Source organism: Etheostoma spectabile, unplaced genomic scaffold, assembly GCF_008692095.1.
Source record: "Etheostoma spectabile isolate EspeVRDwgs_2016 unplaced genomic scaffold, UIUC_Espe_1.0 scaffold00569816, whole genome shotgun sequence".
Classification (NCBI taxonomy): Eukaryota; Metazoa; Chordata; class Actinopteri; order Perciformes; family Percidae; genus Etheostoma; species Etheostoma spectabile.
The window spans coordinates 13,239-41,121 of NW_022605344.1; the positions used below are offsets into that span (position 1 = coordinate 13,239).

A 27,883-nucleotide genomic window follows, 5' to 3' on the forward strand; every position below is an offset into this window, starting at 1 on the left:
AGTTTGGGATGTTTCCAGTCAGGATGCTTTCTATTGCTCCTCTCTAAAAGCTGACAATAACTTGGTGTGGGAATTTGGCTGATGTAGTCAGGAGTGTGTGTAGTTTTTATTTTAAGAGGGTTGTTGTTGGGGGGCCTGTTAAATTGAGTTATGTTCATCTGTTGCTGACCATCGTGGTGATGTCATTTTAGGCAAATAATAATTATTAACTTGTTCAAATTCTTTCTATTATGTTCACTTGCAGAATAGTTAAGTTTAGTTGAAATGTCCCTTTGTTGTTAATCTATTGTTATTTTATGCAAATAATAAATGAATCAATTTATTTATTAAAATGTTTAGATTATGTTCACTTGCTTGTTGTCTATTACACACACTAGAGCCACACCCCCCACTGGACTGTAGGTCTATATGTGAGACATGTTTTTAAATTTGTGAGTGTCACAGTCAACTCCTAAAACAGTTCACGCAGTATAATAACACACATGGAAATCAGCCAAACATTATGACGAGAAAGAGCTCATTTTGGTGAGTAGGCTAATGACTTAAGCAGCAGGGCAAAGAAACGTGATTTGTGAAAGCAGTTATAATGAAAATAATGGAAAATGTTTAGCTTTCCAAAGTTACTGAACATAAAACTTAATTTCTTTCATCTCCATATGACAGCAGTTTGCACACAGCAGGCATGGTGCGACACCTACTGGTCTGTTTTTGTAATCGTTTTGAACTGCCCTTGATGGTCCATTACGTGGAAACCACAATAAAGATACATTTAATTATTTAATATAGCGCTAGCAGTACCAACTCTGCACACACAAGTTCTCAGGTTAGGCTACCCTATATTACCAGCTGTATTGAACCAAACAATGCGCTGATTAAACGGGGCTGGTGATGTGCACGTGGATAGGCTCGATATTAAATAACTATAATAAACTACTGTTGCTAACATTTTTCTTTGGGTCCAGGTTCATATCAGCCTATTTATTGATTGATTTTTTTTCTTCTAACGTTACTCTGGTATAACGTTAGTGCAGCACAATTCACCCGTTATAAAAGCTTGGCTTTTATTTTTATAGGCTATATTTACTATTACTTCCGGCCCACCTGTCTTTCTTGTAATGTAGATCTTCAAACGGAGAAATGAAAATAAGAATTTCAAAAAACAAAAAACGGTCCGTTATTTGAAATTGGTTTACTCGTTTTTCGTTTTTTGACTTCAGAAACCAAAACGGAAGAACGGCTCTCATTTTACCGTCTCTTTGTTTTTGGTTTGAAACGACAAACGAAAAACGGTGGTTTTCTCGTTATTTCGTTTTGTGGTTCAAACAAAAAAACAAACGATCAAAACGTACACGGACCTTTGACCCATCGTGTTGGGTCACAGTCTTTGACCCAACGTTGGTTTAAATCAACCCAACATAAGACCCAACAGCCCTAACCCAGCTTTAGGCAGGTTGATATGGCAAGCCCTTTTAACATTTAAAAGCTAAGTTCGACTATCCGGAATTAACATTGTAGATAGCAATAACGTCTTTATGACTAGTCATAATTACATTTCGGATAGTTGCAATTGTCGTTCAAGATATCTGTATCGTGATTGTGACTAGTCAAAACGACAGATAGAGATATCTGTAATTCAGTTTATGACGTCATTGAAAACGTTAATCAACGCGTCACACATCTTAAATGACAATTGCAGATATCTGTAATTCAGTTTTGACTAGGCAAAATGAAAGTTAAAGATATCTCAAACGTCATTATGACTAGTGCAAATTACTGGGCATGACGTTGTATGGCAAGCCATTTTAACATTTAAAAGCTAGACTGGATATGTGTTGCCGATATCTTTAATTCAGTTTTGCCTAGTCAAAACTGAATTACAGATATCTCTATCTGTCGTTTTGACTAGTCACAATCACGATACAGATATCTTGAATGACAATTGCAACTATCCGAAATGTAATTATGACTAGTCATAAAGACGTTATTGCTATCTACAATGTTAATTCCGGATAGTCGAACTTAGCTTTTAAATGTTAAAAGGGCTTGCCATAAAAATGGCTTGCCATACTTCTGGTCCATTGCTTTAACTGTCTATGGATAGACCTAGACGGCTCTCTTTTTCCATTGGCTCACAGGCGGTTGGATAGTTGGGGGCGTGACATCCTGCTGTCGTACGTTTTTTGATTGGCCGCAGCTCTTCAGACCGGGAATATTTTGAAAGTAACTGGGTGTGTGCAGTTACGTTTCTGTGTATTTGCCCAACCGACACAACTTCGTAGCTCTACTGAACGTAATTCCGTTTAGGTCTACATATTTACTTGGCGAAGTATTAAGTAGTTAGTTTTAATTATCCATGGAGCAAGAAGCACGGGAAAACTCGTCTGCAGGAACGAGAAAAACTGGGGACGAGATGACAGACATCATGGTGGTTGATTTGGAGTCCTACGTCAAGGTTGAACTCGACATGGAAAAGGAAAGAATTGAAGTGGGGCAAAATGTGCCCGGTATAACTCAAGGTCCGTGTCATTTTGAATGTTATTCATTGATATAAATACTCAAGTGTTACTGTAACTTAGCCAGTGTTACTAGTTAGCCTAGCCAATCTTACAGTAAATAGTTTTGCTGTTGTGAAGAATTCCGGTTCAAACCAGCGTTAACTTTAGTAAGTTAGGCCAATTGCCTGATGTAACTTTAACCCTCCTGTTGTCCTCGGGTGAAATTTGACCCCTTTAATCAATGTCTATATCTGAAATATGGGTTCATTTGTATCCAAATTAGCACAAAAAAATGATGGAATCCATACAACGATCTTTGCAAATACAATTGATCCCTTTCATTCCTGACTAAACTCATCTGATCTTCCTCTGATCTTAACTTTTAGTCAAAATAATTCATAATTTCTGCTTTTTTAACTCAAATATTAGGTATAATTCTATATAAATGAGGGCTATTGACCATGAATTCCAAAAAATAGTGTAAAACTAGTGGTAGTAAGGTGATGTTAGTGAAAACACAACAAAAAAACTGAAAAAGTGACAACAATGTCAAATCTTTGTCCGTTTTTGACCCGGGAGGACAACACAAGGGTTACATTCAAACGTAATTGTGTTTAAGTCGGTTAGCCTTTAAACAATGTTTTCTGTATTAACGTGAAAATAGCAGTCAGAGTTTGTGCCTTAACCCAACGCTGGTAAGTAACGTTAACTAACGTTACATGATACAACACATTTCGTTAAGTTATTTCCCACAGTTTTATCCACCTTATAACACAGGGGTGGGCAATTAATTTTTACCGAGGGCCGCATGAGCAACCCGAGCACTGCTGGGGGGCCACATCGACAATATTTCAATTAAATTTTGCTCAGCATTATTTTTGATATACCGTAAGATAAATGGTAATAATTTCATTTAACCTAACTTAACTTTTTACAAAAGCAGATTACTTTTGATGGTTTTATTTAAACTCTTAATCCTTAAATATTTATTAGGCTATGTGAAATTAAAATGAAATTAAAATAAGAAAAAAAAAGCAATCATTGAATTGCTGATTGAAACTGCATCTCTGGGGGTGTGAAGTTTGGTAAAAAGTCCTAGTTGGGTTTGCAGTTTTACCATCAACCATCAGCCTCCCTTGAGCGTCATCAGACAGATTCCGGTATTTATCTTCATGCTTCGTCGTATAGCTAGTGACGATTCAAATTATAATCTTTAAACAGCAACCTGTGCACCACAAATTAAGCACACGGCTTTATCTTTAATTTCTGTAAAGAAGTACTTGGCAGTCCATGTCTTGTTGAAAACACGGCATTCATCATCAACTTTTCTTTTTTTAGCATGAGCGGACATCTCTGGGGTAACAGGACATCTCGGGGGTAACCGGGCATCACTCGTTGCTGTGCACCTTCACTCACAGGTTACGCACGGACATACGTCCGTAAATAACACTTTTCAAAATAAAAGCAGCACAGTTGTATTGCACGCACAACATAGATGTTTTTTAAAATGTATTTTGTAGTTTGTGATTGCCGCTGTTCACCTTCACTCACAATCACGCACGTGCATACGTCCACACGGAAGTAATACAAATAACCCTTTTCAAAACAAAAGCAGCATCGTTGTATTGCACACTCGACATAGATATATTTTTAAAAGATTTTGTAATTTTTGATTGGCAACACGCGGGCCGGACTGGGACGCACAAAGGGCCGGATGTGGCCCGCGGGCCGTAAGATGCCCAGGTCTGCTATAACACCTTGCTCGTTCGAGATGTCTGCGCGTCAACTGTGAAGTGGACGAGAGCAGGCGGCAGCAGCCGGGGGCGGTGACAAAAATCTGCTGTTAAGTTGGACAGTTTCATGCAACATTCAGGCTGAACGTAAAGTGACAGAAACACAATGGTCTGATTTCGATTTAATAAAATGTTATCAGACCCGTATATCAGCTTGTACACGGTCTCCAGTTTTAATTATGACAGAGTAGCTCTCAAAATGACTCTACATGCGACTGTCTACTGTTGCTGATTTTAATTAACAGATACTGTAGATAAGGAACTGATCTGATTTGTAAACGTAACTATCAGCCACACGTGGTTTGTACGGAATAAGACTTTAAATCAGACAAATGGTCATTAAAATCCTTCCAATTCAAAATTAATAAAGGTTTATATAAAATTTCATGTTGAGTAGATTCTGAACCAATCAGCTGAGAGGCCAGTGTTTCCAGGATTCTCTGGGTTAGCTTGGGACTTGCAGTTAGTGAAAAGCAACTTCGCTGCCTGCTCAAGGGAGTAAGCCAGCCTTCAGATTTTAATGCTACCAAGCAATCACCAGTCATTAGCATTCCATTGACTGACATTCATTTTTGCGCCACTTTGACAAATAATGAATAACTTTACATCGGAAGGGTTTAAAAAGTTGTCCATTGTTTATTTCTAAAGAAACACAACAATTTATGAAAAGGCTCCATGCTATGGCGCCGTAGCAGGCGTTTTTTTGTAAAAATAGGCTAATGATTGTGTTATGACCAAGCAACTTGCTGTTGCATAGTTGACAAATCACCGTATTGTTTGTCAGGAGAAGCACGCAGACAGGTTTAATTACTAACGTTAACTAGCGTTTTAGTTAGTAATACTTAGCCTGTGCTTACGTTGTATCCTTACATATTCCTACAATCTCTCTGCAAGATTCAGAGTGATTGAGATTTCTCTTGGCACAGCTACCAGAAGACGTACAACTTTCAGACAGGTTGCTCACTTCACAGCTCTGTCGTCAAGCTCAGTTGGAAGCTGCGCAGTAACGCTCAGCCATCACCGGAAAAGTGCTTCTAATGGCCTTCACTGGTGTCCGTCCAGAGCAACGGGGTCTGTTAGTCCATTTCCTTAACTGTCTATGTGCCTGCGGCTGCCTTGGTCTCATGAGGTTATCGTTGCCCATGTGTGCATGATGTCAAAGCAAGTCTGATGCAAATCTAACCAGAATGCATTGGGCGGCGATCAATGGTGATTGATTCTGCACAGACCTGGTTCATCTCAAACAAGCCTACTGAAAGACAAAATGTCTGCTTTCCAAGAATAAATCAATTAATGATACATGATTCAAAACTGGCCATTAGTGCATGCTGTAACAGTTTGCAAGGGTGATGAAAATGAAATTAGCATTTCAGTGTCAGCAGTACCACCCCATCACTACAGTGTTTTTCCTGCATAAAGGAATTTTGCACCCCCCAAAAAATTTATTTAAGCTATCCCCAAAGGAAAATCCCTGCCACAAAATGATGATGATGATCATAATGAAGAATTGAGTATAAAAATGGCAATTAAAATCCTCTCCAAATGTGTTAAGAGCAATTTACCAAACAACCCTTGAACAAGTAGAACATAAACTCAAATATGAGAGCTAATCTCAGTTTTACTTCCAGAGTCAGGCTGCTGCTGATTTGTCTAAATATTATTGTTTTGTTAATTGGGATTTGATTTACTCAGGCATAATATACATTTTGTTTATCAAATTGTCTGGAAATAAGGTAAAAGATTGAAAAAAAAATTGCCCTAATTGTACGCCGACCTATTATGCTTACTTCCGTGCTTAATCCCACCCCAAAGGCCCATTCTAGCCAGGAAAAACCCTGCACTAACGTTTAGAGCTCCAAAGATTAATCGATTAGTTGTGAACTTTCAAATTAACCGCCAACTATTATGATTATCGATAAGTTGACTTCAGTCATTTTTAAGGCAAAAAAAAAAAATAGATTCCAGCTTCTTAAATGTGAATATGATCTAGTTTCTTCTCTCCTGTGACTGAATATCTTTGAGTTGTGGATAAAGCAAGAAATTTGAGAACGTTATCTTGGGCTTTTGTGAAACACTGATCCACATTTTTCAAACTTTTCTGACATTTTAAAGATTAATCGAGAAAATATTTAATTGACTATGGAGTGAGAACAAGCATTTTATTGGCATTTCTTCTGGAATTTATCAATTATCAAAATAGTTTTATTAACTGATTAATTTTTTCAGCTCACATGATGCTGTGCAGTGTGACACATAGTTTCTAACTAGACTGTCAAACGTAATACTGTATGCTTTATAAAACCGAGATAAGACATAAGATCTATCGTTGTGATTTGTGCCATTGCGTCAGCTAAGTTTATCTCTTCAGTCAGTAATGCCACCCTGAATATACACCAAAGAAGAAGCCCCCACCTCTGCTGTGCGCGATTAAATAAGGTAGTGTCTCCAAACTTATTTTTTAACAGTAAATGCTGTAGTACAACTAGGAGGAGACAAGTTATATTTAAGGTAAGTTTGCAGACACTACCGTATTCAATCATTAAATTAAGAGATATTTTTGTTTCGGTGTTGTAGTTTATCAGCCTCCGGCTGCTACTATAGACCAATGTCATTTCTCCAAGATGTAGGACGGCTCGTTTTAATAAACATTTGTTTGTAGCTCATTGTTAACCTTACTAAATTAGTAAAGATTCGTCATGTGTGATTTAATATAATTTCGCTTTAGAGTAATTGATCCCAGAAGTTTGAATCCGTGACTTTCTATCTTTCCTACTTTGCTCACGTTTATAAAACCGAGAGCGCGGATTATGAATCTGCTCACAGTTTTATTAAACCGAGAGCAGGGATATTAATCCGCTGACCCCAGGGGGGCTCCATATAAACCAAATACACAACCGGACAGTCCCAGCAGGAATTGGGGAGGAATGACCAACGTTGGATCCCAAGATTACAGATATCTAGCGTTAGTCTGCTGCTACTTAATAGTTAACAGCAGTCTAACTTTAGATTCTAATGGAGTGGCGCAGCAGTTTTAGCAGTGGATAATAATAGAATATAGCAGCACTTTCAAGAGTCAAAAAATAAAAGATAACGGCTTTTAAACCAAGTACTACATAACCTAAATTGTTTCAGGAGTAATGTGACCCGGAAATGGGCAGAATTTATCAACATTGGCTGCCAGGACTACATCATCTTACATCTCTGTAGCAACATGCTGCAATGGTATTACCGCAGTAGCTTATAAAACACTCAAGTCCTGCCTACCTGAAACTGAAGGCCGGCTAAGTATTGAAGTGTTGTAACTAGGGCTGCTCGATTATGGCCAAAATGTTAATCACGATTATTTTGATCAAAACTTTGATCGCGATTATTCTCACGATTATTTGTTGATTTTAACCAAAACAAATTTTATCGTCACATAGGCTATTTATAACTGCGAGAGGGAGTGTGATGGACGCTACTCACAGAGAGACGGCTGACTCATTATAAACGGGTCCAGCACGGGTCGAATGGCGGATACACATCGTGTGTATGAAATGTCTGGATCGTCACTGCACTGCATTTTTATGAACTATGATGTTCTGGCCATCGGTCACATCTCTGGCCCAGGTCCAGGTCCAGCAGCTCCGTCTCACACTATTACTCTACCAACTGAAGTTAGTTGCATTCAATACCTTCTTCTGTGTTCTTCGCCGTGGCCGCCGCGATAGTTACCCGCGGAAACACTGGTACAAATACAGGTTTGCCCCTCATACTTATAAATATACAGTCCCTGACAAAAGTCTTGTCGCTTATCTATTTTGTAGAAACACCTGCTATTAACCTGACTTTTAATTAATCAATTGGTGTAAGAAATAGCTCATATGAAAAGCTAAAACCCTCCCAAACGATGTTCAATGCACTGAAAAAAATTAGTTTCACTAAATAAAGATTTATTATTTAAACAAGACGGGTCAAATTTTGGCAAGACAAAAGTTTTGTCGCCCATACATAAATTGAACAAATTTACTACAAATACTAAAATATGTCAGCAAATTAAATAGTGGTGCCGCGAGATTCAAATTTAATATCTTGTATGACTTCCATGAGCTTGAAGGACTGCGTCCATGCGGTTTGGCAAGGATTCATACAATGTATTGATGAAGTCATCAGGAATAGCTAGGAAAGCAGTCTTGCATGCCTCCCAGAGTTCATCAATATTCTTTGGTTTGGTCTTCCATGCTTGCTCTTTCATCCTACCCCACATATGCTCAATGATGTTCATGTCTGGTGACTGGGCCGGCCAATCCTGGAGCATCTTGATCTTCTTCGCCTTGAGGAACTTTGAAGTGGAGATGGAAGTATGCGATGTAGCACCATCTTGCTGGAGAATTTGGCCTCTTTTATGGTTGGGAATATAAGAGGTAGCTAAGATTTCTTGGTATTTGAGACTATTGATGTTGCCTTCCCCCCTGCAGATCTCTCGCACACCCCCATACTGGATGTAACCCCAGACCATGATTTTTCCGCCACCAAACTTCACTGTTTTCTGGGTGAATCTTGGATCCTTGCGACTTCCAGTAGGTCTCTTGCAATATTTGCGGCAACTGTGGTGTAATTCAACAGAAGATTCATCTAAAAAATCCACTTTCTTCCACTTCTCCAGTGTCCATCCTGTTAGCAGGCTGTGGGCCTTGGCAAATGCCACACGGTTTTTCAATTGTCTTTTGTTTAGTGCTCACAATCAAATTTGCGTGATCAAGTGTTTTTTATTTTTTTAAATGCGTAATTTCTTAGAACGTTCCATTTTTTTTTTTTTTTTTTTTTTTTTTTGCAAAGTCAATCTACCGCTCCGTAAACCACTGTCTGATCATGAGCCAGTCAATTGTTTCCTGCACTGCGTAGCTTAGTTTCTAGATGCAGACAGTCACAGAGGACAGAGCAACGGGAGGAAAATTCAACAGATAGCAGTCGGTCTCATGGTTTACTAGTAAATGCAACACTTCGTCCTGTCTGTTGTTTTTCAGACAACAACTGTGACCAGTGCTAGGTAGTGTCTGTTAACTCACAGGGCTCTAGGGCGCAAGTAATATTTTTCCTCTAGGACGCACTGGGGCACCTAATGTCCTCGCATCCACTGCAATGTTATTTATATGGATAGGGTTTAATTTTGCATTACATGACCCATTTCTACTGAAAAGCCGTGCCTGTGTTGGATCTTTCTTTTACGTGCTCTTCTTACTCCGTGCAGCCCTGCCACACAGCGGCGCCGCTCCACACTTCTGACATTTGTCTACAGTTTTAATTGTTATGAACACAGCTGTACATTGTTAAGCAGGAGAGGCAAACCTGTATTTGTACCAGTGTTTTCACTGGTAACTCTGCTATCTCGGCCACCACGGCAAAAAAACAGAAGTTATTGAATGCAACAAACTTCTGTTCGTAGAGTAATAGCGTGTGAGACGGAGCCTGCTGAACCTGCAAGAGATGTGACCCATGGCCAGAATATCATAGTTCATAAAAATGCAGCGCAGTGACGATACAGACATTTCATACACACAACGTGTGTAACTTCGCTTACCCGCCATTCGACCTGTGCTGGATCCGTTCATAATGGGTCAGCCATCGCTCTGAGTATCGTCCATCGCACTCCCCCTCTCTCCCCAGCTCTTTTAATCAGTTATTATTGAAAACAAGTGAAGCTCTCTCAGAGATACATTAAAAAATATCCTACACTATTTATTTCAGATTGCTAATTTTCATTTACATATGTTGCAGCTGTATGTCTATACAACATACGACTTCAACATAAGATGAATGTAGAATGATATGGATGTGAAAGCAGTTATAAATAGCCTATGTGACAATAAAATAAGGTTTTGGTTAAAATCAACAACTCGTGATAATTTATCATGATCACAATATTGATCAAAAATAATCGTGAATATTATTTTGGCCATAATTGTGCAGCCCTACAACGTCAAATATAAAACTAACTTTACCACGGTCCCGCCAGATTCTCTGAAAGTGAAGTTCAAACAAACGCTTAATTGTGATAATGTTGTAATGTTAGTATTGCAGTGTTTCCTCTAGATTTTTTTTCAACAGGCTTATCTGCTAACGTAAGCTACCTACTATTACCTTGAAACCATCCAGGGGGGGGGGGGAAGCTTGAGGGTGGTGGGCAAGTCATGTAATTGGCCCCAACACCATGTAACACCGACTTCCTGCGGCAAGGCTAATCTCTAGCATTGTCCACTCAAAAGCAATCAACTATGTAAGCGGCCTCACTGTAGCATCTTAGGATAACATAACTTCCAAAAAGTACATTCTTTTTAGATTCACAAAATAACCAAATGTGTCAGTTATTGGCATGATAAAGTTAGCTTGGTCAGTTTATTCAGATTGCAACACAACATTTAGTAATGCATACAATTTTCTCAACAGCTCTGTTTCAGAATGAAGAGGAGGATGAAGATAGTGGTACAGACCATTTTAACTCTGAAAAGTCAGGGACTAGGCTGCAAAGATGTGAGCGCCATGGAACTGAAAATTCAAGTCTTCCTGACACCTTCCAGACCAGCCACCTGCTGTTCTATGAGAGATTCAAGGCGTACCAGGACTACATGCTCGGTGACTACAGACAATCTTTAATATTCAGACTTAAGTATAATATCAGTCATTCTGAGTCATTACATTCCTGATTTTAGTTCATGTACTAATGTGTACATTTGTATGTATTTATGTGTAGGAGACTGTAAGCCATCTGAGGTAAAGGCCTTCACAGCAGACTACCTGGAGAAGGTGGTGGAACCTTGTGATTGGTTGGCTTTGTGGTCGACTAACGTCTTTGATGTCCTGGTGGAGGTTAGACCAAGTTTCAGACATGTTTTTTTTTTAATTTTTTAAATGCTGTGTTTTTTTATAATTGTGCATTTTGAACTGCAAGCAATGTGAGTCTGTGGTTACGTTGCATGTCTGTAGTAACAGTTGAATTGTTCTTGTATAGCATAAAAGGACTACAACTGCATTTCGTTGTATGACTATAAAGAGACCTTATACAGTTTGGCCGATGTCAGAGTTACATGATCGGCTGGACGGAGATGGCAGCTTGAGGCGTAGTTCCTAGCTTGGGCTGCATGATTATGGCCAAAATGATAATCATTATTATTGTGATCAATATTGAGAACACTATTAATTATCATGATTATTTATTGATTTTAACCATAACAAATTTTAATGTCACATAAAGCAGTTGTTAAATAGCCTATAGGCTATTTAAACTGCATTCACATCCATACTGTGCATCTACATTGTGCTGGAGATCTTCTACTAGTCCAGGACTAAAAATTGTAACTGTATTTTTCGGCTGAATGGCAATACACAATATATACTTACTATTATTATTATTATTATTATTATTATTATTGTTTTATTTTAACAAAGTGGGCTAAATGTTCAGTTTAAGGTCAAAGCCAGGAAAACACTGGTACAGATACAGATTTGTCTCTTATGCTTAACAATATACAGCTGTGTTAATAACAATTAAAACTGTTGCTGGGAGCCGTATTTGAGTGAATGGGGAAATGGCTTACTCTATCTTCCGTGACTGTCTACATCTAGAAACTAAGCTGCGGGTGCAGCTAACTCTGACTGGCACATGATCAGACAGTGGTTTATGGAGCAATAGATTGGCTTTGCAAAAAACCCGGAGCGTTTTATGAACGAAAAGAAGCATTTAAAATATTGCTCGATCACGCAAATTTGATCGTGGAAAGCCAAAATTGTGTTTGTGATTTTAAAATTTGATTAATTGTGCAGCCCTAACTGTATACTCGATATAGTTACTTAAGGAGGAACGCCAAAGGCAAAACACAATGCAACAATACTGACGCTATTGCAAAGGCAGTACTAGAGAAAGCTTCCTTGAGCCACGCTATTCTCAGATTCAACAGGTGGATGTTGAGAACGATAACAAGCTAACTGCTATCCATGCTCAACTAGCATCTCTGAATGCAAGCCTTGGCTGTTTCAGATCGGACGTGAACGGCCTAAAAACTACTGGGGAAAGCAACTCAAGTATTCTTGACACCCATGACCTGATAGAGATTCTAAAAGCCCACCGAATTTACAGTGATAGCCAAAAGAATAATACCACTACCAGTCGCACGCTTATTTTCAAAGTGCGTTGTTACACAACCAGGCGGTCAATTCCACAAGCTGCACGTAAATCCCAGCTCGTCATTAAGGGCCGGAAAATTTGCTTATGATTACAGCAACTACATGTTAAAAAGACGCAAAGCTTTTTATTGAACCGTGGCTTCAGGGTCAAGGGTCTGGATTTTTTCCTGCTTCATCCAGTAGCCCTGAAGATCAGGGATACACTTTTGGATACAGTATTGTTAGGATCTAACAGAATGAAAGCAGTAGCAATTTCCACAAATGCCGTCATTTGGAACGCAGCTTAATTGTTAATAGGTGATCTTTCATTTTTGGTTTTGTTGGACTTCTTTCAATTTATTATCTTTGTCCTTTCCGTGGGTGGACAGACCCACATATTTCAATGTTAATTGAAGTTGTTCCGACCACGGTTTATACGGTCCTGATTCTAACCAACCTGCCTCCTGTGTCTTAGCCTCCGCCATACTATTTCTTTTTATTTTATTTTTTTAAATTTATTTTTCAGACTACTTTCGTTTCTATTACCCAAATTAGAAACTACGTTCACGTTTCCCGAACGCTACACCTTCATGTATCCCTTTGTAAATACACTACCCTTCATCTGATTCACCAGACTACTTTCATTTCTACGGCCCAATTTAGAAACTACGTTCACCCTCCGGATCCTACACCTTCATGTATTTTTCTTTAAATACACTACCCTTCATCTGATTCATGCACAGACTACTTTCATTTCTATTTCCCAATTTAGAAACTACGTTCACGTCTCTTTGGAGGCTACCCCTTCGTGTATTCCCTCTTTGAAATACACTACCTTTCGTCTGGTTTATTAACTACTTCTCTTCCCGCTACTAATTTTCCAATTTAGCGGTGCCCTTCATGCTCTACTTTATGGAGAAATATCCCGCGTGTGATATCTTCCTGTAAGCACTACGTCTTCATACCTTTTTTTTGCAAGTACTACGTTTCAAAACTTTAAACTATACACATCAACACTTAGCTTTTTCACACATCAATATCTTTCACAAATTTGTCACTTTTAGCAACTAGGATACAGATCCGTTCCACATTCAGATTTTGTAAATATCCAATGTTGCAGATTTGATATTAACAGGTTCCTCTTACCTTTTTTTGTGCCCGGGCTGAATGTGGAGACGCGTCTCGTCCTAGTTGTTCACTTACTCAAGGATGGGTTCGTGCCTTCCTCGAGCCCCACGTTGGGCGCCAAATTGTTGGAGCTAAAACCTGCTCCGGTCTCAGGGTTCAATCAATTAGCAGTCAGAATCTCAGATGTTGATGTGTGAATCCTTCTTTATTAGAATATTCTAGAGACAAATAAAGAATCAACCCAACACGGCTCTCCTCCAAAGTTGTCTGACCCTTTGGCTCTTTCACCCCTAGATTTATTCACAAAGGGTGGAGTTTTGGGGTCACAGTGAGGTGATGTGTTTGTATACTTAATCGTTATCTCTTAGATTGGAATGTGACTGTAGATCTATGACTTCTCAGTTCAGGACTTTAAAAGCAAAAGATAAGTGAGCTGTAACAGATGAAATGAAAACAGACTCAGGAAAAGGCCCTAACAATCAATTACTTCCGACACATCTAGGGGAGGCTGTATTATGATTGAATGTACCAGATCCCCTTATCTTAAAAGAAAGGAGTATTACAAACAACTTAATGCATGACCAACATGTCTTCCTTTATCTTGAAATAATGCTTTTGCAAATGTATCGTCTGGATTGCAACTCATACCCAGTGTTTAAACACATATAACATTTTAAAGTCCAACAGTTTCAAATTGTGGCGGACCGAATGCTCCTCTTAAACGTACCAGAACTCTGGCCTTACTAAAAAAGAGAAATGTTGGCATTGCATTACAGGAGACACATTTGCTGCAGGCAGATACTGGCCGTTTAGCCAATAGATTCTATCATTATTTCTTCTTCTTAGGGATACATAAATCTTTTTCCAATGGCATTATCTGACCATAAAGGGGTCCTTTGCGCCGCCACCCTTGGTCAGTTACATGCAGTTAGATAGCACTTCAATACTGCTTTACTGAAAAATGAATGCTATATCACTGTTTTTTGCATAAATTTAATGTTTGCTCTGTAGAAGACCCCAGGATATTGTGGGATGCAAGAAAAGGTTTTATAAGGAGCAATACCATACTGTACTGCTCTAATGCGCGTCACGGAAACTGCAAAACCTTGAAGCTGAGTTCACCAGACTGGACTCATTGTTACGAGATTATTTTACTAATCAAAGAGCTTTAGAACAATCATTCGTCAAGAACAACATTCTGAAATAGAAGTCTAAATTTCTAATTGACCAACTGAGACAGCGCTATTATCTTCAGGGTGTTGTGGAGGGGGGAGTGATGAACAATCCTCGGTCCCTGCTGGGGTGGAGCTAGTGAATAGCGTCACAGGGATATTATCACAACTGCATTGTTTTTCAAAATGACGGTAAAAGGTGTGGAGGTTGTTGGATGAGGGGCCAATTGGTTTATAGTTTGGGATTTGTCTTAAGGGCTTTCCAAACAGGAACAAGGTCATTAGCTGTAGTTGTTGGGAGTCTTTAGCATTTCTCACTGCCTTGCTAAACCTGTACTTTGACTCTTTAAAGCAGTCCCTGCCCCCACTCCTAAATGCCTAAGAAGACATTTTTATTCAATGGTGATTTACTGTTTTACCTGGCTTTTTCAACGTAAAATAAAGCCACCCTTTAGAGAGCCCCTTACATTTTGACTACATTTAAAACGTAATGTATGCTTACCGTTTGCAGAGCCTTGTGCCGTGGAATGCATCTTTTTAACTGGCTACACATGCTGCGCACACACGGCGTAGGATTGTATGAGTCATGGGTGAGACTTTGAAATTGGTTTTTCCTTTAGTTTTTTGGAGCTGGCACAGCGCTGTGAAAACGTCAATCTACTGTCAGCTGTTTTCAAAAGACGCAGGTGAGGGAAACGGGAAAAAAAACTCTGAAAGACTACAAATTTGCTCATTGACAGTCATTAAGTTTTTCCCTGTATATCTGTAGTTTCTACTTTTCTTTTTAATTAAACACACCTCGCATAAAAAATATGAATAGAAGAATGTCCTATTTTTCACACTTACGCAAAGGTCCAGTAATATCTCTATTTTAATTGGTCCATGTTTGAAATATAACGGAGAAGATTACTGGCATAACACATTTACGTGCAAAGGCACAGCAGAGTTGTGCTTTTTGCCGTACATGTTAAAGAATACAGGATCAAAGTGGGCATGCGCAACATTGGTTAATCGCTTAAATGGACAGTAAAGACAGCTTATTCTACCATTTTGTTCTATTTGATAATAAGTAAGTGCTACATTTGTCATCGTACCGTCTAAATAATTGGAATAACACACGTATAAATCACGAGAATAAACAGTAAAAATACAAATACAAATTAAATAAATGTATTTAATAAATATTTTTATGTTTGAATTTTGACAGGGTAGGCGGTGCCTAGCTTGCCTACCCTGACTGCACGTCACTGGTTGACATCACATGTACGGCAAATACATTTTTACTTTTTTCACTTTTTGTGCAATTTCTTTTACAAGAGCTCCCGCAAAATCAGGCATTTTGTGTTGCAACAATCTCAAAAAAAGGCTGTGAAATTGAGGAGAGACTTAAATACATATAAAACATGTTTGACACTTAAGGGATACAACTATAAAGGACAGACATTAAGAACATTTTTTTAATGAATAAAGGTAACTAACTAAAAGCTTCTCATCACATTCTGTTAGATTTGACACAGCTTCGCAATCAGTCGTTGGTACGTCATTTCAACTATGTTTAAGAAAAAATAAGGATTCCAGATTTCCTTATAACAATTTATTTATTTAGAAGATTTTAAACTCCACACAATAGAAACAGTCCCCACAACCTGTTAAATAACTGTTCTTTCACTGCAACTTTTATTCTTGTATTTGTATCTGTGGCTCAATGGGGCGGCTGTGGCTCAGTGGTAGAGTGGTTGCCTGCCAATCGGAAGGTTGGTGGTTCGATCCCCGCCCCTGCAGTCATTGTCGAAGTGTCCTTGTGCTGCGCATCGGAGTGTGTGTGAATGTTTATCTGATGAGCAGGTGGCACCTTGTACGGAAGCCCCGGCCACAGTGTATGAATGTGTATGAATGGTGAATGTTTCCTGTAGATGTAAAAGCACTTTGAGCAGTTGTTAAGACTGGAAAAGCACATTTACATTCTATTTTAGCCTTTTGATTTTTTATGTTTTTACACTGCTCTTTAATGTAAACTATTTTAAATTAACCTGTTGCTGAAATGTCCTGTAGAAATAAAGTTGCCTTGACCTTAGCAAGTCCAAGGCTCGACAGTAAAGGTTTGATCGATTGAGTCAATTGGCAACCATTTTGTGGTCTCTGGTTGCCCCCTTTGGCAACCACTTTTTAATATATAACAACAAATCAAAACTTACACAACTGGAAAATCTTATTTCAAAAGAATCATTAGGTGTGTGTGTGTGTGTGTGTGTGTGTGTGTGTGTGGTGTGTGTGTGTGTGTGTGTGTGTGTGTGTGTGTGTGTGTGGTGTGTGTGTGTGTGTGTGTGTGGTGTGTGTGTGTGTGTGTGTGTGTGTGTGTGTGGTGTGTGTGTGTGTGTGTGTGTGTGTGTGTGTGTGTGTGTGTGTGTGTGTGTGTGTGTGAAGTAATTTTAAAAGATGACATAAATAGCTCTATTTGGAAATAATAAATCTTTCTTGACTACTGCGGTGATTTTGTAGGGGAGTGCATCTACATAGAAGCTAAAATTAAAACGGATCTTTCCTAATGTGAACCATTCTTTGTTGAACTTCAATGCTCTTCAAACACCAAAGCAAATAAGCGCTGTGACTAACGTTACTCTTTTGAAGTGATTTTGGAGAGGGGAATTAGGTAGAAATAGGCTGGTTGACTTGCATGACACCATTGTATTCATATAATACTATCAATCCAGGCAAAAGTGTATGGCATATTGCTTCCTCTAAATTTCAGGTTGTGGTCGACTAGCGGGGCCAGCTTGTTTGTTTAATAAATTGATCAGACCTGCATGTCACGAGCACTAGCAACAAACTCTGTGTATCCAAGAACAATTAAATCAGTGTTAATTACGTTGCATTAGACACAGACTTCTGTTGTAGATTAGTGTTACGTTTCCAGCGTTGCGGTGCCGAACCGTAACGTAGGTTGGGATGGACGGACCTCTTGTTTCTTTAGGCTAACTATATTAGTTTTAGCCTGGCTGATAGCAGCTTTCTGCAGGGGAAAATGGGCAGGAGACATTGATTATGTTGCATAAATCAGGTGATTTAGTTTGTCTTTGCAGCGAACATAAAACACTGACTACAATAGTTTCACTACCCATCAAAAACTATGCACATCGCTGTCAGGGGGAGCCACTGCTTACAGTACTTTTCTACACACGGAGAGCCTCATTTCCTATAACAAACCCATTCTGACTAACGTCACGTCCACACATTGCCCACATGGCTATCTGTCTTAAAGGGGAAGGGTCGGCCGGTAATAATCGTGTAAAAGAATGTTTTAGCGTTTACATCACAAAGTCCTGCAATGTGATGCATGCACACATTGCTATGTCAATGCTAAAACACAGTATCGTTCAGAATGTGCCTTTGGGGGGACACAAATGAAGTGGGGGTCTGGGGTGTCTTCCTCAATGAAATTTTGAGTGTCAAAGACTTAATTTCCTGCATCCTGATACTTTTATAGACACAAATGTATGGTGAAAACGTCTTAATTTATGTAAAGGAAAATAATAAATTCTGTTGGCAGGGAACAATTCAAAATATAATGCCGTAAGGGAAGGGAGGGCTTTCACATCTGACTACACTTGACCAAAAAGTCCAGTTCATTTGACTAGTATGAATCGGGCAGCCTGATCTTTTTCCCAAGGAGCACATTTTGCTTCTAAATTGAAAAATTTAGGAGGGACTTAAATAAGCTAACTGTTATTACTGTTGTAGCAAATTTGTACAATATAATAGTGTTATGAATACAAAACATTGTGAGGAGTAGCCTAATGTTACTTTTTCTAAAAAGGAAACCTCTCTTTTGTATATTTACTAGTGCTATTTACTAAGTAAAAGTATTTCTTATTCAATAACTCGATTAATTGATGGAATAATCAACAGAATACTCAATTACTAGAATAATTGATAGCTGCAGCCCTATGGAGGTACATTTCCATCCACAAAACGGTAGTCAATGGGAAGATGCACTAATTTTCCTTTTTCATTATTTAAAAAATTTGCTGAAGATTTGGATTGAAGGTAGTTAACATTTACTCATTGATGTGACACACACACATTTTTGTTGAGTAGCTGCCAAAATAAATCTTTAACTCCAGAGAAAGTTCGGTAAAACCAATTTCCAGTGAACATCCGTTTATAATTTCCTATGTTAGTGCTGAAGAGCTACTTATGATTTCAGGTGTATGATGTGGACTTGAAGGATCTGAAGGCGTGTGTGAGGCTGGTGCTGCCTTTGCAGTGCGACACCAGAGGCTGTGAACTCACTGAGGAGGCCATGAATTCTCTGCTGGAGGCCACTGAGCACAAAGTCCATCTGCTGGAGCTCCAAGTGGTCTACGAGCAGTCTGGGGACTTTGATCAGACCGCCCTTGCTCTTGAGCACCTCAGGTGGGACTCCTGGGTTGATCCTGTGCCTGGAGTTATTGTTTGTCCACATTTTTAATTATTAAAGTTTCAGAATTACTGCCCAGTTGTGCCATAATTTTCTCTTCCCCTCTCTCCTCTTTCATTCCTTCTATTTTCAGGTTTTTCTATAAACACATCTGGAGGCAGTGGGATGAGGAAGATGAAGATGATGACTTTGACTACTTTGTTCGTTGTGTGGAGCCTCGTCTCAGGCTGTGAGTACACTTTGTGTCTGAGTGATAATGTAGTATTTATTAAGTGTTGTTGCATTGCCATTCTCTATTTGAAAATGTGTCTTCTCTCAGCTACTACGACAACTTAGAAAACAGAGTCCCCGCAGGCCTGGTGGCAGAGTACCAGTCCTTACTGGAAAACTGCTTTCAGTGCTTCCAGCAGTTCTCTGTGTTGCGTTGTGGCCTCAGCACTGACTCAGACTCAGAGCTGGATAATGTATCCATGGTGGAAGGCTTGAAGCTCTACGACCAGCTGGAGATGTTAAAACGCAAGCTGCACATTATTGAGAACCCTCTGTTGAGGTAAGAGAGGTATTGAGGTTGTTTATCAAATGCCCTATGTCATTACGTGTTACTTCCTCTTCCCTGAATATCTTCATCTTCCTTGACTTAATCACTTCATCTCAAGGTATGTGCTGGGCTACAGAGGCAATGCCAGACAACAGTGTGTGCAGAGCCGTGGACTCAGAGCATCAGGTATGAAGGTGATCCATGTGGTCACAGCCTCTTGCAGCACTATCCAGCTCCAGTCCCTCCTTAGTGACAGACTGCTGCCACAGTGTTGCTCTGAGGACACTGAGATTCAGGTCAGTACCACACATGCTTACAGAGAGATAGTAATTGTCTTCCTTGTCCATGTATTTGGGAACGTATGGGATGGTCATCTTCTCCTTTTCCTCTGTGGGTACAAGAAAATGTCTCAATAGCAAAATATCTAACACACAGCCCCTGCTGTGACAACTAAATGTATGAAATTTGGTGGGTATATGTATCACAAACAGATTTACAAAAAGCCTCTTGGAGCCATAACCTAAACTCAACAGGAAGTCTGATTTGTAATTAAACATGTATTTATTTTTATTATATTTTATGTTTTGGACCATTGCCTGTTTTTGTGAGTATGCATTGAAAGGCTTGGCTGTGGCGGCACAGCAAACTTTAAAGTTACGCCGTGCGTATGGTACATTAGCGCCCCTTACAGAATTTTAAAGAAGTAGCCCCTGCAGTGGATGAAATCTGTTAGGCATATGTTACTTGTTAGGACTTAAAAAAAAAGCCTCTTGAAGCCATACCCTAAACCCAAAAGGACATCAGCTATATCAAAATGAATGTGCAGTTTATGGATGATTTTGCCCATTTGCAGGTGTACTTTCACAAACCGATTTAACCCGATTGACAATTGAATTGGTCAATAGTTACAATTGAATTGAATTCAATTGTATTTATTGTATGAATTCATAACAATAGTTACTTTTATTACATGAAAAGACATCAAATCCAATTGAGGATATAAACACAAAGTCCAGGACTTATTTCCATTGTGGTCCTCACCTCATCAGGACAATACACTTACAGAGTGTGTGTTAAACATGTAATGGAAAATTTTAAATTTGCTTGTTTAGGATGCTGATCTGAGGCCTGGTTCCAAATTTGGTGTAGCTCAACCAAAAGGGGGCACTATAATCAATGTAGATGCATTTTGTTCTATTACTAAATCAATGTAAATGGGAAATTTGCAATGGCAATGTACTACAGACCTTGCAGATCACTCCTTGCGGTATTTCCTTTTGCTTGCCATACCGCCATTGCTCTTGGGATTGCTTTTTTTTTTTTTTGCAAGCTCTGCAGGTTGTCAGGGCCAACTCTCACCATGGCCGACTTGTGCGGGGGGGATGCGTGGACCCCTTCATAACTGCTCATTAATTTCAGGGTTTATTTCATAGGCATATTTATTCAAGATGTATTAAATATTTAATAAAATGAAATTCTGTGTGTGTTTAATGTGTGTGTTTAGTTCCATAAAGACCCAGTGTCAGCGGTGGAAACATGCCATCAGGGTGACATGGTCATTGTTCTCCCAGGGATCTATAGGGTCAGCAGCTCCATCTTCCTACCAGACTCCATCACTGTAGAAGGTACAAAGCTGATTCCACTGTGTTTTTCAGAGGGATTTGTTTTTTGAGACAGCATTTGTAAATCAGTCATTACCTCAAATTGTCATTACCTTGATTTCTGCCCTTTCCCCTTTATCTTATATACATGACTGTGTTAGTAAATATAACAATCACAATGTTGTAACATGATCTGATGTCATGTCTTTTTTTAAATCATATGGAGCCATGATGCAGGAACATGTGGGCTACTGTCTGTCATTTTAGAGAAACGTAAACAGAATAAATGGAGATATGCAAGGGAGCCAGAGTGTGCAACACTTTTTTCTTCTTTTTTTTTTTAAATGAAATCATTCAAACCTGCTGTGTTAACAGCTATGATTTAATGAAAAACTGTATTTTAGTGAAATACATGTAGCTTTGAAAAAGGATCAGCTGTCTCTCTAGGTACACTAAGGACATAGTCATTTTGTTGAATTAACTTTTTCATGTTCAAACGGGCAAGAACCAGCTGTTAATGGTTTTGTTAGCTTTAGCTCTAAAATTATTGGCTAAAGAGATGTCCACCAAAGTCCTCAAATGTATTTTGTGTATGTGGACAAAAGAGAAGGAAGTTGTTTTCTTCTTCTAGAGGGATAACGCCTTGACACTTTTTGACTAGGGATCAAGATGTCCCAATCAAAGTATCTGATCAGAGCCAATTTTGGCATTTTCTAACTGATCAAGGATCAACATTTATCCCAATTACCTTACTCCAATCATTTACATCAGATTAGTAGTAGTAGCGATTGCCTCCTTTAGTCACACATGCTCTGCGCCACGGAAACACCACCAGACTCCTGGAAGCCGGCACTTTTAAACCAAGACAGCGTCTTGTAGCTTGCCAGCCCTTGGCAACAAGTAAAATAGTCTGTTTTTCTTAGTCACCCTTTTTTAGAGAAGTAGATTACTCCAATTCTCCACACAAAAAGAAAATGAAAGATTGACTATTGCCTCATAGTCAATATTTGATTGAAGAGGTGTCACTAAGTTTAGTTTTATAAAATATTGACTTAAGTGTAACTAAAGTTAAGTTTTTATTTTTTGGAACTGTTTTGGTGTTGAGAGAAAAGACCAATTTGCTGCACAAGTTAAATGTATTAAGCTTAAGACATTTTTGTTTTTTAGTTAGTTATTTTTGTAAACAAAAACAAAAAACTTGTGCAGCTCTATTATCTGAGCAACTCCAAGTTATGGATTGGAACTCAGTATTGGCATATATTAAATTTAAAAAATTGGATTGGAGTGTCAAATAAGTTGATCAGGACATCCCTATTTTTTTTTTTAAATGTCCATTGTGTATTTAAACTGGGTTGCCTCAAATTGCCCCTTGAAAGACAAATTAAGTACAATTGAATTGAGCTGTGCTGTATCTGGATGTGTTAATTAAACTCCTGTTGGAGGAGGGCTCAAAGTCACTCTGGGTTTCCAGCACATTGCCTGTGTTCTTGTGTTTTCTTTGTGCCAGGCTTTGGGCTTCCTGATGAGGTGGTGATTGAGAAGAAAAACAAAGGTGACACATTTGTGGAGTCCACTGGAGCTGATGTCAGACTTTCTAACATCAAGTTTATCCAACACGATGCTATTGAGGGCATTCTGTGTGAGTATACATGAATCCAAGTTTGTATGAAGTAGACAAGACTCTGTCTGAAAGTTTGGAAAATGCTTAATTTTAACGATTATTTTTCAAGGATAGGAATAGTATCCCTTTTTCTTTTTGTAAGGCAGCTACGAATATTGGGTCTGCTGAATGAATGTGAATTTTGTGATGTTTAATGTTTACAGACCTAATAGTGTTTTTGAGAACTTCCTGTGTCTCAATCAGTAACAGCTCAAGAAGATGTGTCAGCCATGAATTTTGCTTTGTTTATGCTGTAGCCTAGCTACACGCTTGTCTCATTAGCCTGTTTGTGAAAAAACACACGTCTGGAGTACTAAAGAACGGTCTAAACGGTCTGCATTATAGTGACACAATTGAGACAGTAAGTCTCCATTGTAAGGTAGGCCAATCTGTTGGCCTGCCTTACCTTTGGGGTATGATTGATTTGTTAGCTTTATGTGTAAGGGAGATAAGTAGTGTTCTTTTCTGGGTTCTTTCGTGCATTAATGTATAAAATTTTTTGCTATCGCAAACTCTTAGGGGGTCATTCATTTGGGTGCCGCCTATGGCTTGAACAGGTGTAGCCTATTAGCCTACTAGTTTTTAATTGATGCAACGTTAATAATAATAATACATTTTATTTAAAGACGCCTTTCTTGGCACTCAAGGACGCCGAACGTTATGTGTAATGCGATGCACTATACCTTACGAATGCAATTTGTTATCCTGTCTGTTAAGACATGTCCACAATCTTTCATAATAATAATAATAATAATAATAATATAATAATAATAATAATAATAATCGAAGTAGAGAGGGAGTGACCCTGCCCGGAGGAAGCCTCACAAGTCTGCTGAGCGCCGCTGCGTTGGAGTTTACCCCGGTGGACGCCTGCGGGTGATGGGGGGGAAAACTCTGACTGTTTGTGCATATGCACCAAAAAAGAGTTCGGAGTGTTTGGCCTTCTTGTAGACCTTGAATGGAGTCCTGTATGGGGCTCCAGTAGAGGACTCCATAGTTCTGCTGGGGGACTTCAACGCAAGTGTGGGCAATGATGGAGATACTTGGAGGCGTGATTGGGAGGAACGGCCTCCCTGATCTGAACCAGAGTGGTTGTCTGTTGTTGGACTTCTGTGCTAGTCATGGATTGTCCATAACAAACACCATGTTCGAACATAGGGATGCTCATAAGTGTACTTAGTACCAGATTTGACCCTTTTATGGTAGAGTCTTGTGGAGGTATCATTGAACTCAGTAGAAAGTTCCCTTTTGATTGGTGATGGTTTGACCCTTCCCCTATGCTTTAGCCACGCCCCCATTATAACTAATGACCCATTTTGATGTAGACTATTGTGTGAGGTATCATTGAACTCAGCAGAGAGGTCAGTTTTCATTAGTCATGGTTTGGCCTGTCCCGTATGCTTTAGCCACACCCCATTTCAGAGCCAAGGAACTGTATGACGTAGAGTCTTGTGCGAGGTATCATTGATCTCAGCAGGGAGTTCCCTTTTCTTTGGGGACAATTTGCATTGTCTGAGTGATGCGCAAATGCACGGTTGCAAGGAGCGGCATCCACCAGTAACCCCAACGCGCACAGAGGAGTGAGGGCACGTTTATCATTGCTTGCAGCTTTATTATTCCCATGTTGCTGTACGATATACATTATAAAACTAGAGACCATGTCGCAATAGGCTCAAACCAGGTGTGACAGTATTGCAACTGCTTCTTGCACGGTTTTGACGCTATTGCGGTGACATCTTTCCATGGACAGAAATATAAACACCCAGCAAAGTATACAAAACTGTCTCTGTGGTACTCTTGACACAAACACACAGTTTCACAAGGTGAAAACAATACCAGTGTTGATGTCATGATTGGTAATCATCTGGCATCACTGGTAACAGTGAAGCCATCTGTGTTGTCATACACTCTTTTGTTTGTGTTGTGTGTGTGTGTGTGTGTGTGTGTGTGTTGTGTGTGTGTGTGTTGTGTTGTGTGTGTGTGTTGTGTGTGTGTGTGTGTGTGTGGTGTGTGTGTGTGTGTGGTGTGGTGTGTTGTGTGTGTGTGTGTGTGTTGTGTGTGGTGTGTGTGTGTGTGTGTGTGTGTGTGGGGTTGTGTGTTGTGTGTGTTTCTGTTTCTGTCAGGTGTGCGTCAGGGGACTATGAACATGGAGAACTGTGGTGCTACAGTGTGAGACCACGGGGGTGATTGTACGAACATCAGCCCGTCTCACCATGAACATGTGTGACCTGTATGGCTCTAAGGTGAGTGTGATACAGTGTTTCCAAAACATAAGTACTACTTTGGCGCATCGTCCAAATAAAGAAAAATTCATAAACACTAGCGCACACAGACCAGTGGCCTCCAGCCCCTCCCCTCTGTAATAGTAACTTTAGCGCACCACACCTTGGCAGTCTTATCCGCTCTATATCTTTATAATAGAGCTAACCGGGAGCTAATCGTTGCTACCTAAGCCTTCAGTTCTTGTTCTGCTCATCAGATACACATTCACACACATTGACACTCCGATGTGCAGCATTGGGGGCAACTCTGGGTTCAGTGTCTTGCCTTCCAATTGGTAGGCAACCGCTCTACCACTGAGTCTCAGTAAAAGTGGTTACCTGTTGAACTGTTGTATTTTGTATTTATTGATCAACTCAGTATTTATATTCTATTCTAACTCTTACCACATCCTAATTGACAAACTTTGCGTCATTTAACATTAAGTGCAATGGAGGAAAGCCAAACACCGTTCATCGATAAACTTGTGTGTGTGCTCGCTTTGCGTACAGTGGGGTGGGGGCTTTTTTGTTTGACTACTTGGGGTGGCTTTACTGACTAGACTAAGAGATATCTTGCATAAAGCAAATGCACAAATGCACTGGCGGAACAAACTATGGCAAGGTGCCATAGACAAGTTAATTAATGGGAAACACTGCATATCTTTTTTACATTATTTATTGTCTAACCTATGCAGACAGCTCATAATAGATTGTCATGTTATGTAATGTGTAACTTTAATGTAAATGTTCAGTATGTAAATGTGGTCAGTCATATTATGTTTTGTATGCAGGGGGCTGGTGTGGAGATTTACCCTGGCAGTGTTTGCAGTCTGGTTGGTAACGGTATCCATCACTGTAAAGACGGTGTTCTCATCAAGGTGAAAAATAACGAGATGGCACTTATATCAATTGTGCTTATCAGAAACGAAAACTATCTAAAGTGTTGGTATGAAGAAAAGTCTTCATTTTGAAAAGTTGTATAATTTAGATGTGTATAATTTAGTGAATCAACATGCTCAACCACAGTATTTACTGTACAGTCAGGTGCCGGAATGCTCACGTTTCACCCTTAACGTGCTTACTAACTAGGGCTGTACGATATGGTTAAAGATAATATGATTGTTTTCAGGCAGAATCATAATCCTCAATCTTATCATGATTCCTTTTTGCACATTACTGAACAGTACAACCAAACTAATTTTCCTATTTTAAAAAAAAAAAAAAAAGAAAAGAAAAAAGCTTTACAAGGTAGGGCTACACACTAAATTCCGTTCTTAAATGTAATACTTATCAGTTACTTTTTCAAATGTATTGGCCTATCATTACTTTTGTCCACATGGTTATATACACTATACAGCACTTACTTTACTCCTGTTTTTTGCTTCTTCTAAACCGTGTTAAGCAAATGCAGGTAATTGAGTTATCCTTAAAATCTAAATTAAGACTGACATTTGGCAACTGCATGCCAAATTAATCAAAGCACACAATGCCAAATTGCCAATTGCCAGTTACCATGACTGGCTGCTGACAAACAATATAGCCTTAGAAAGTAGTGGTGGGAATCAACTTGTCTGCGGTATATTGCAATATATTACCTTCTTCCATCTTCAAATGTTTCAAATTATGTCCCCAAAGGAAAACTTTGTCAACATCTGTTGTCAGACTGCAAGGGCTGATTTTATCTTTTAATAAATTAGTTTTGGAAGTGTATAATTCTGTATCATCTGCATAAAGCTGACCACAACATTCAGAGCAGATTGATGGAAGGTCACCTTGAGGGACACCTTGTTGCTGAATTAATGCAAAACAATGTGTTATGATGCAAGGATTTGCACCCTAACACATTGTTTTCTGTTATGGAGATAAGAATTGAACCACGCAGTGCATTGCGTGACAGACTAGCAGAGAACAATGTGGTTGACTGCTATTACAGTAGATGCAGAGAAAATGACATTTGTAAGCTTTATGCAGTGCTTGTGGAGCGATTTTGATCGAAAGGTTTCGAAAGTAAAAAAATGGTGATAAGATATTGCACTTAAATAGATAATGGGACAGTTGATCATATATAGTTTTTTTGCAATAGAACAGATAATTGAAATTGGTTGATAATTATTGGGATCAAGACCATAAAATGTTGATTGCATACTTGTGCAGTAAGTAGTGGGTCTTGTAAAGTGAGATCATGACTGAGTTTAGTAGGTGAGGATTTCTTGGCTGTGTTAATTATATCTTTAAATGTATTCCAGAACTGTTAAGGGTTTTTAAAGTCATGTACAAGGGCTTTTTTATGGTAGCTAGATTTTGCATTTCTGGACATAGTTTTACTATAATTTCTCAATTGCCTATACTTTTTCCAGTCAGTCGGAGTTTTGGTTTTATGAAAGTTAAATCTCTATCTGTTTTTTTATTTTTATTTTTTATTTTTATTTTATTTAGATAGATGCCTAATGGCTAACTCTGGCGTATTGACAGAAATGCCCATGAATATGCACTGCCCCTGTATTAAATAAACAAATAAAATAAGACCAGATACTTTTTCCGGTATTCAAATTAATGAAAGTACACTAACATATTTTGTAGGGCTGTAACAATATGGAAAATAAAACCGAAATCGCAACACTCAGTCCACGATCCTGTGTCGCGTGGGAGAAGGCAGAATCGCGCAACACCCTTTCCCAC

General features: G+C 39.0%; 1 protein-coding gene across 1 annotated transcript; it reads left to right on the top strand.

The window, feature by feature from the left end:
* Positions 1–2,140: 2,140 nt before the first annotated feature.
* On the top strand, positions 2,141–26,082 carry shcbp1 (SHC SH2-domain binding protein 1; the record flags this gene model as incomplete). Its single annotated transcript, XM_032510486.1, is given in 12 exon segments — positions 2,141–2,516; positions 10,715–10,900; positions 11,019–11,134; positions 18,932–19,140; positions 19,278–19,373; positions 19,464–19,694; positions 19,801–19,978; positions 21,187–21,307; positions 22,791–22,922; positions 25,067–25,101; positions 25,103–25,186; positions 25,996–26,082. Coding segments are annotated over 12 exon segments (1,638 nt in total), but the record flags the coding sequence as incomplete, so codon positions are not given.
* Between the last annotated feature and the right edge of the window lie 1,801 nt (positions 26,083–27,883).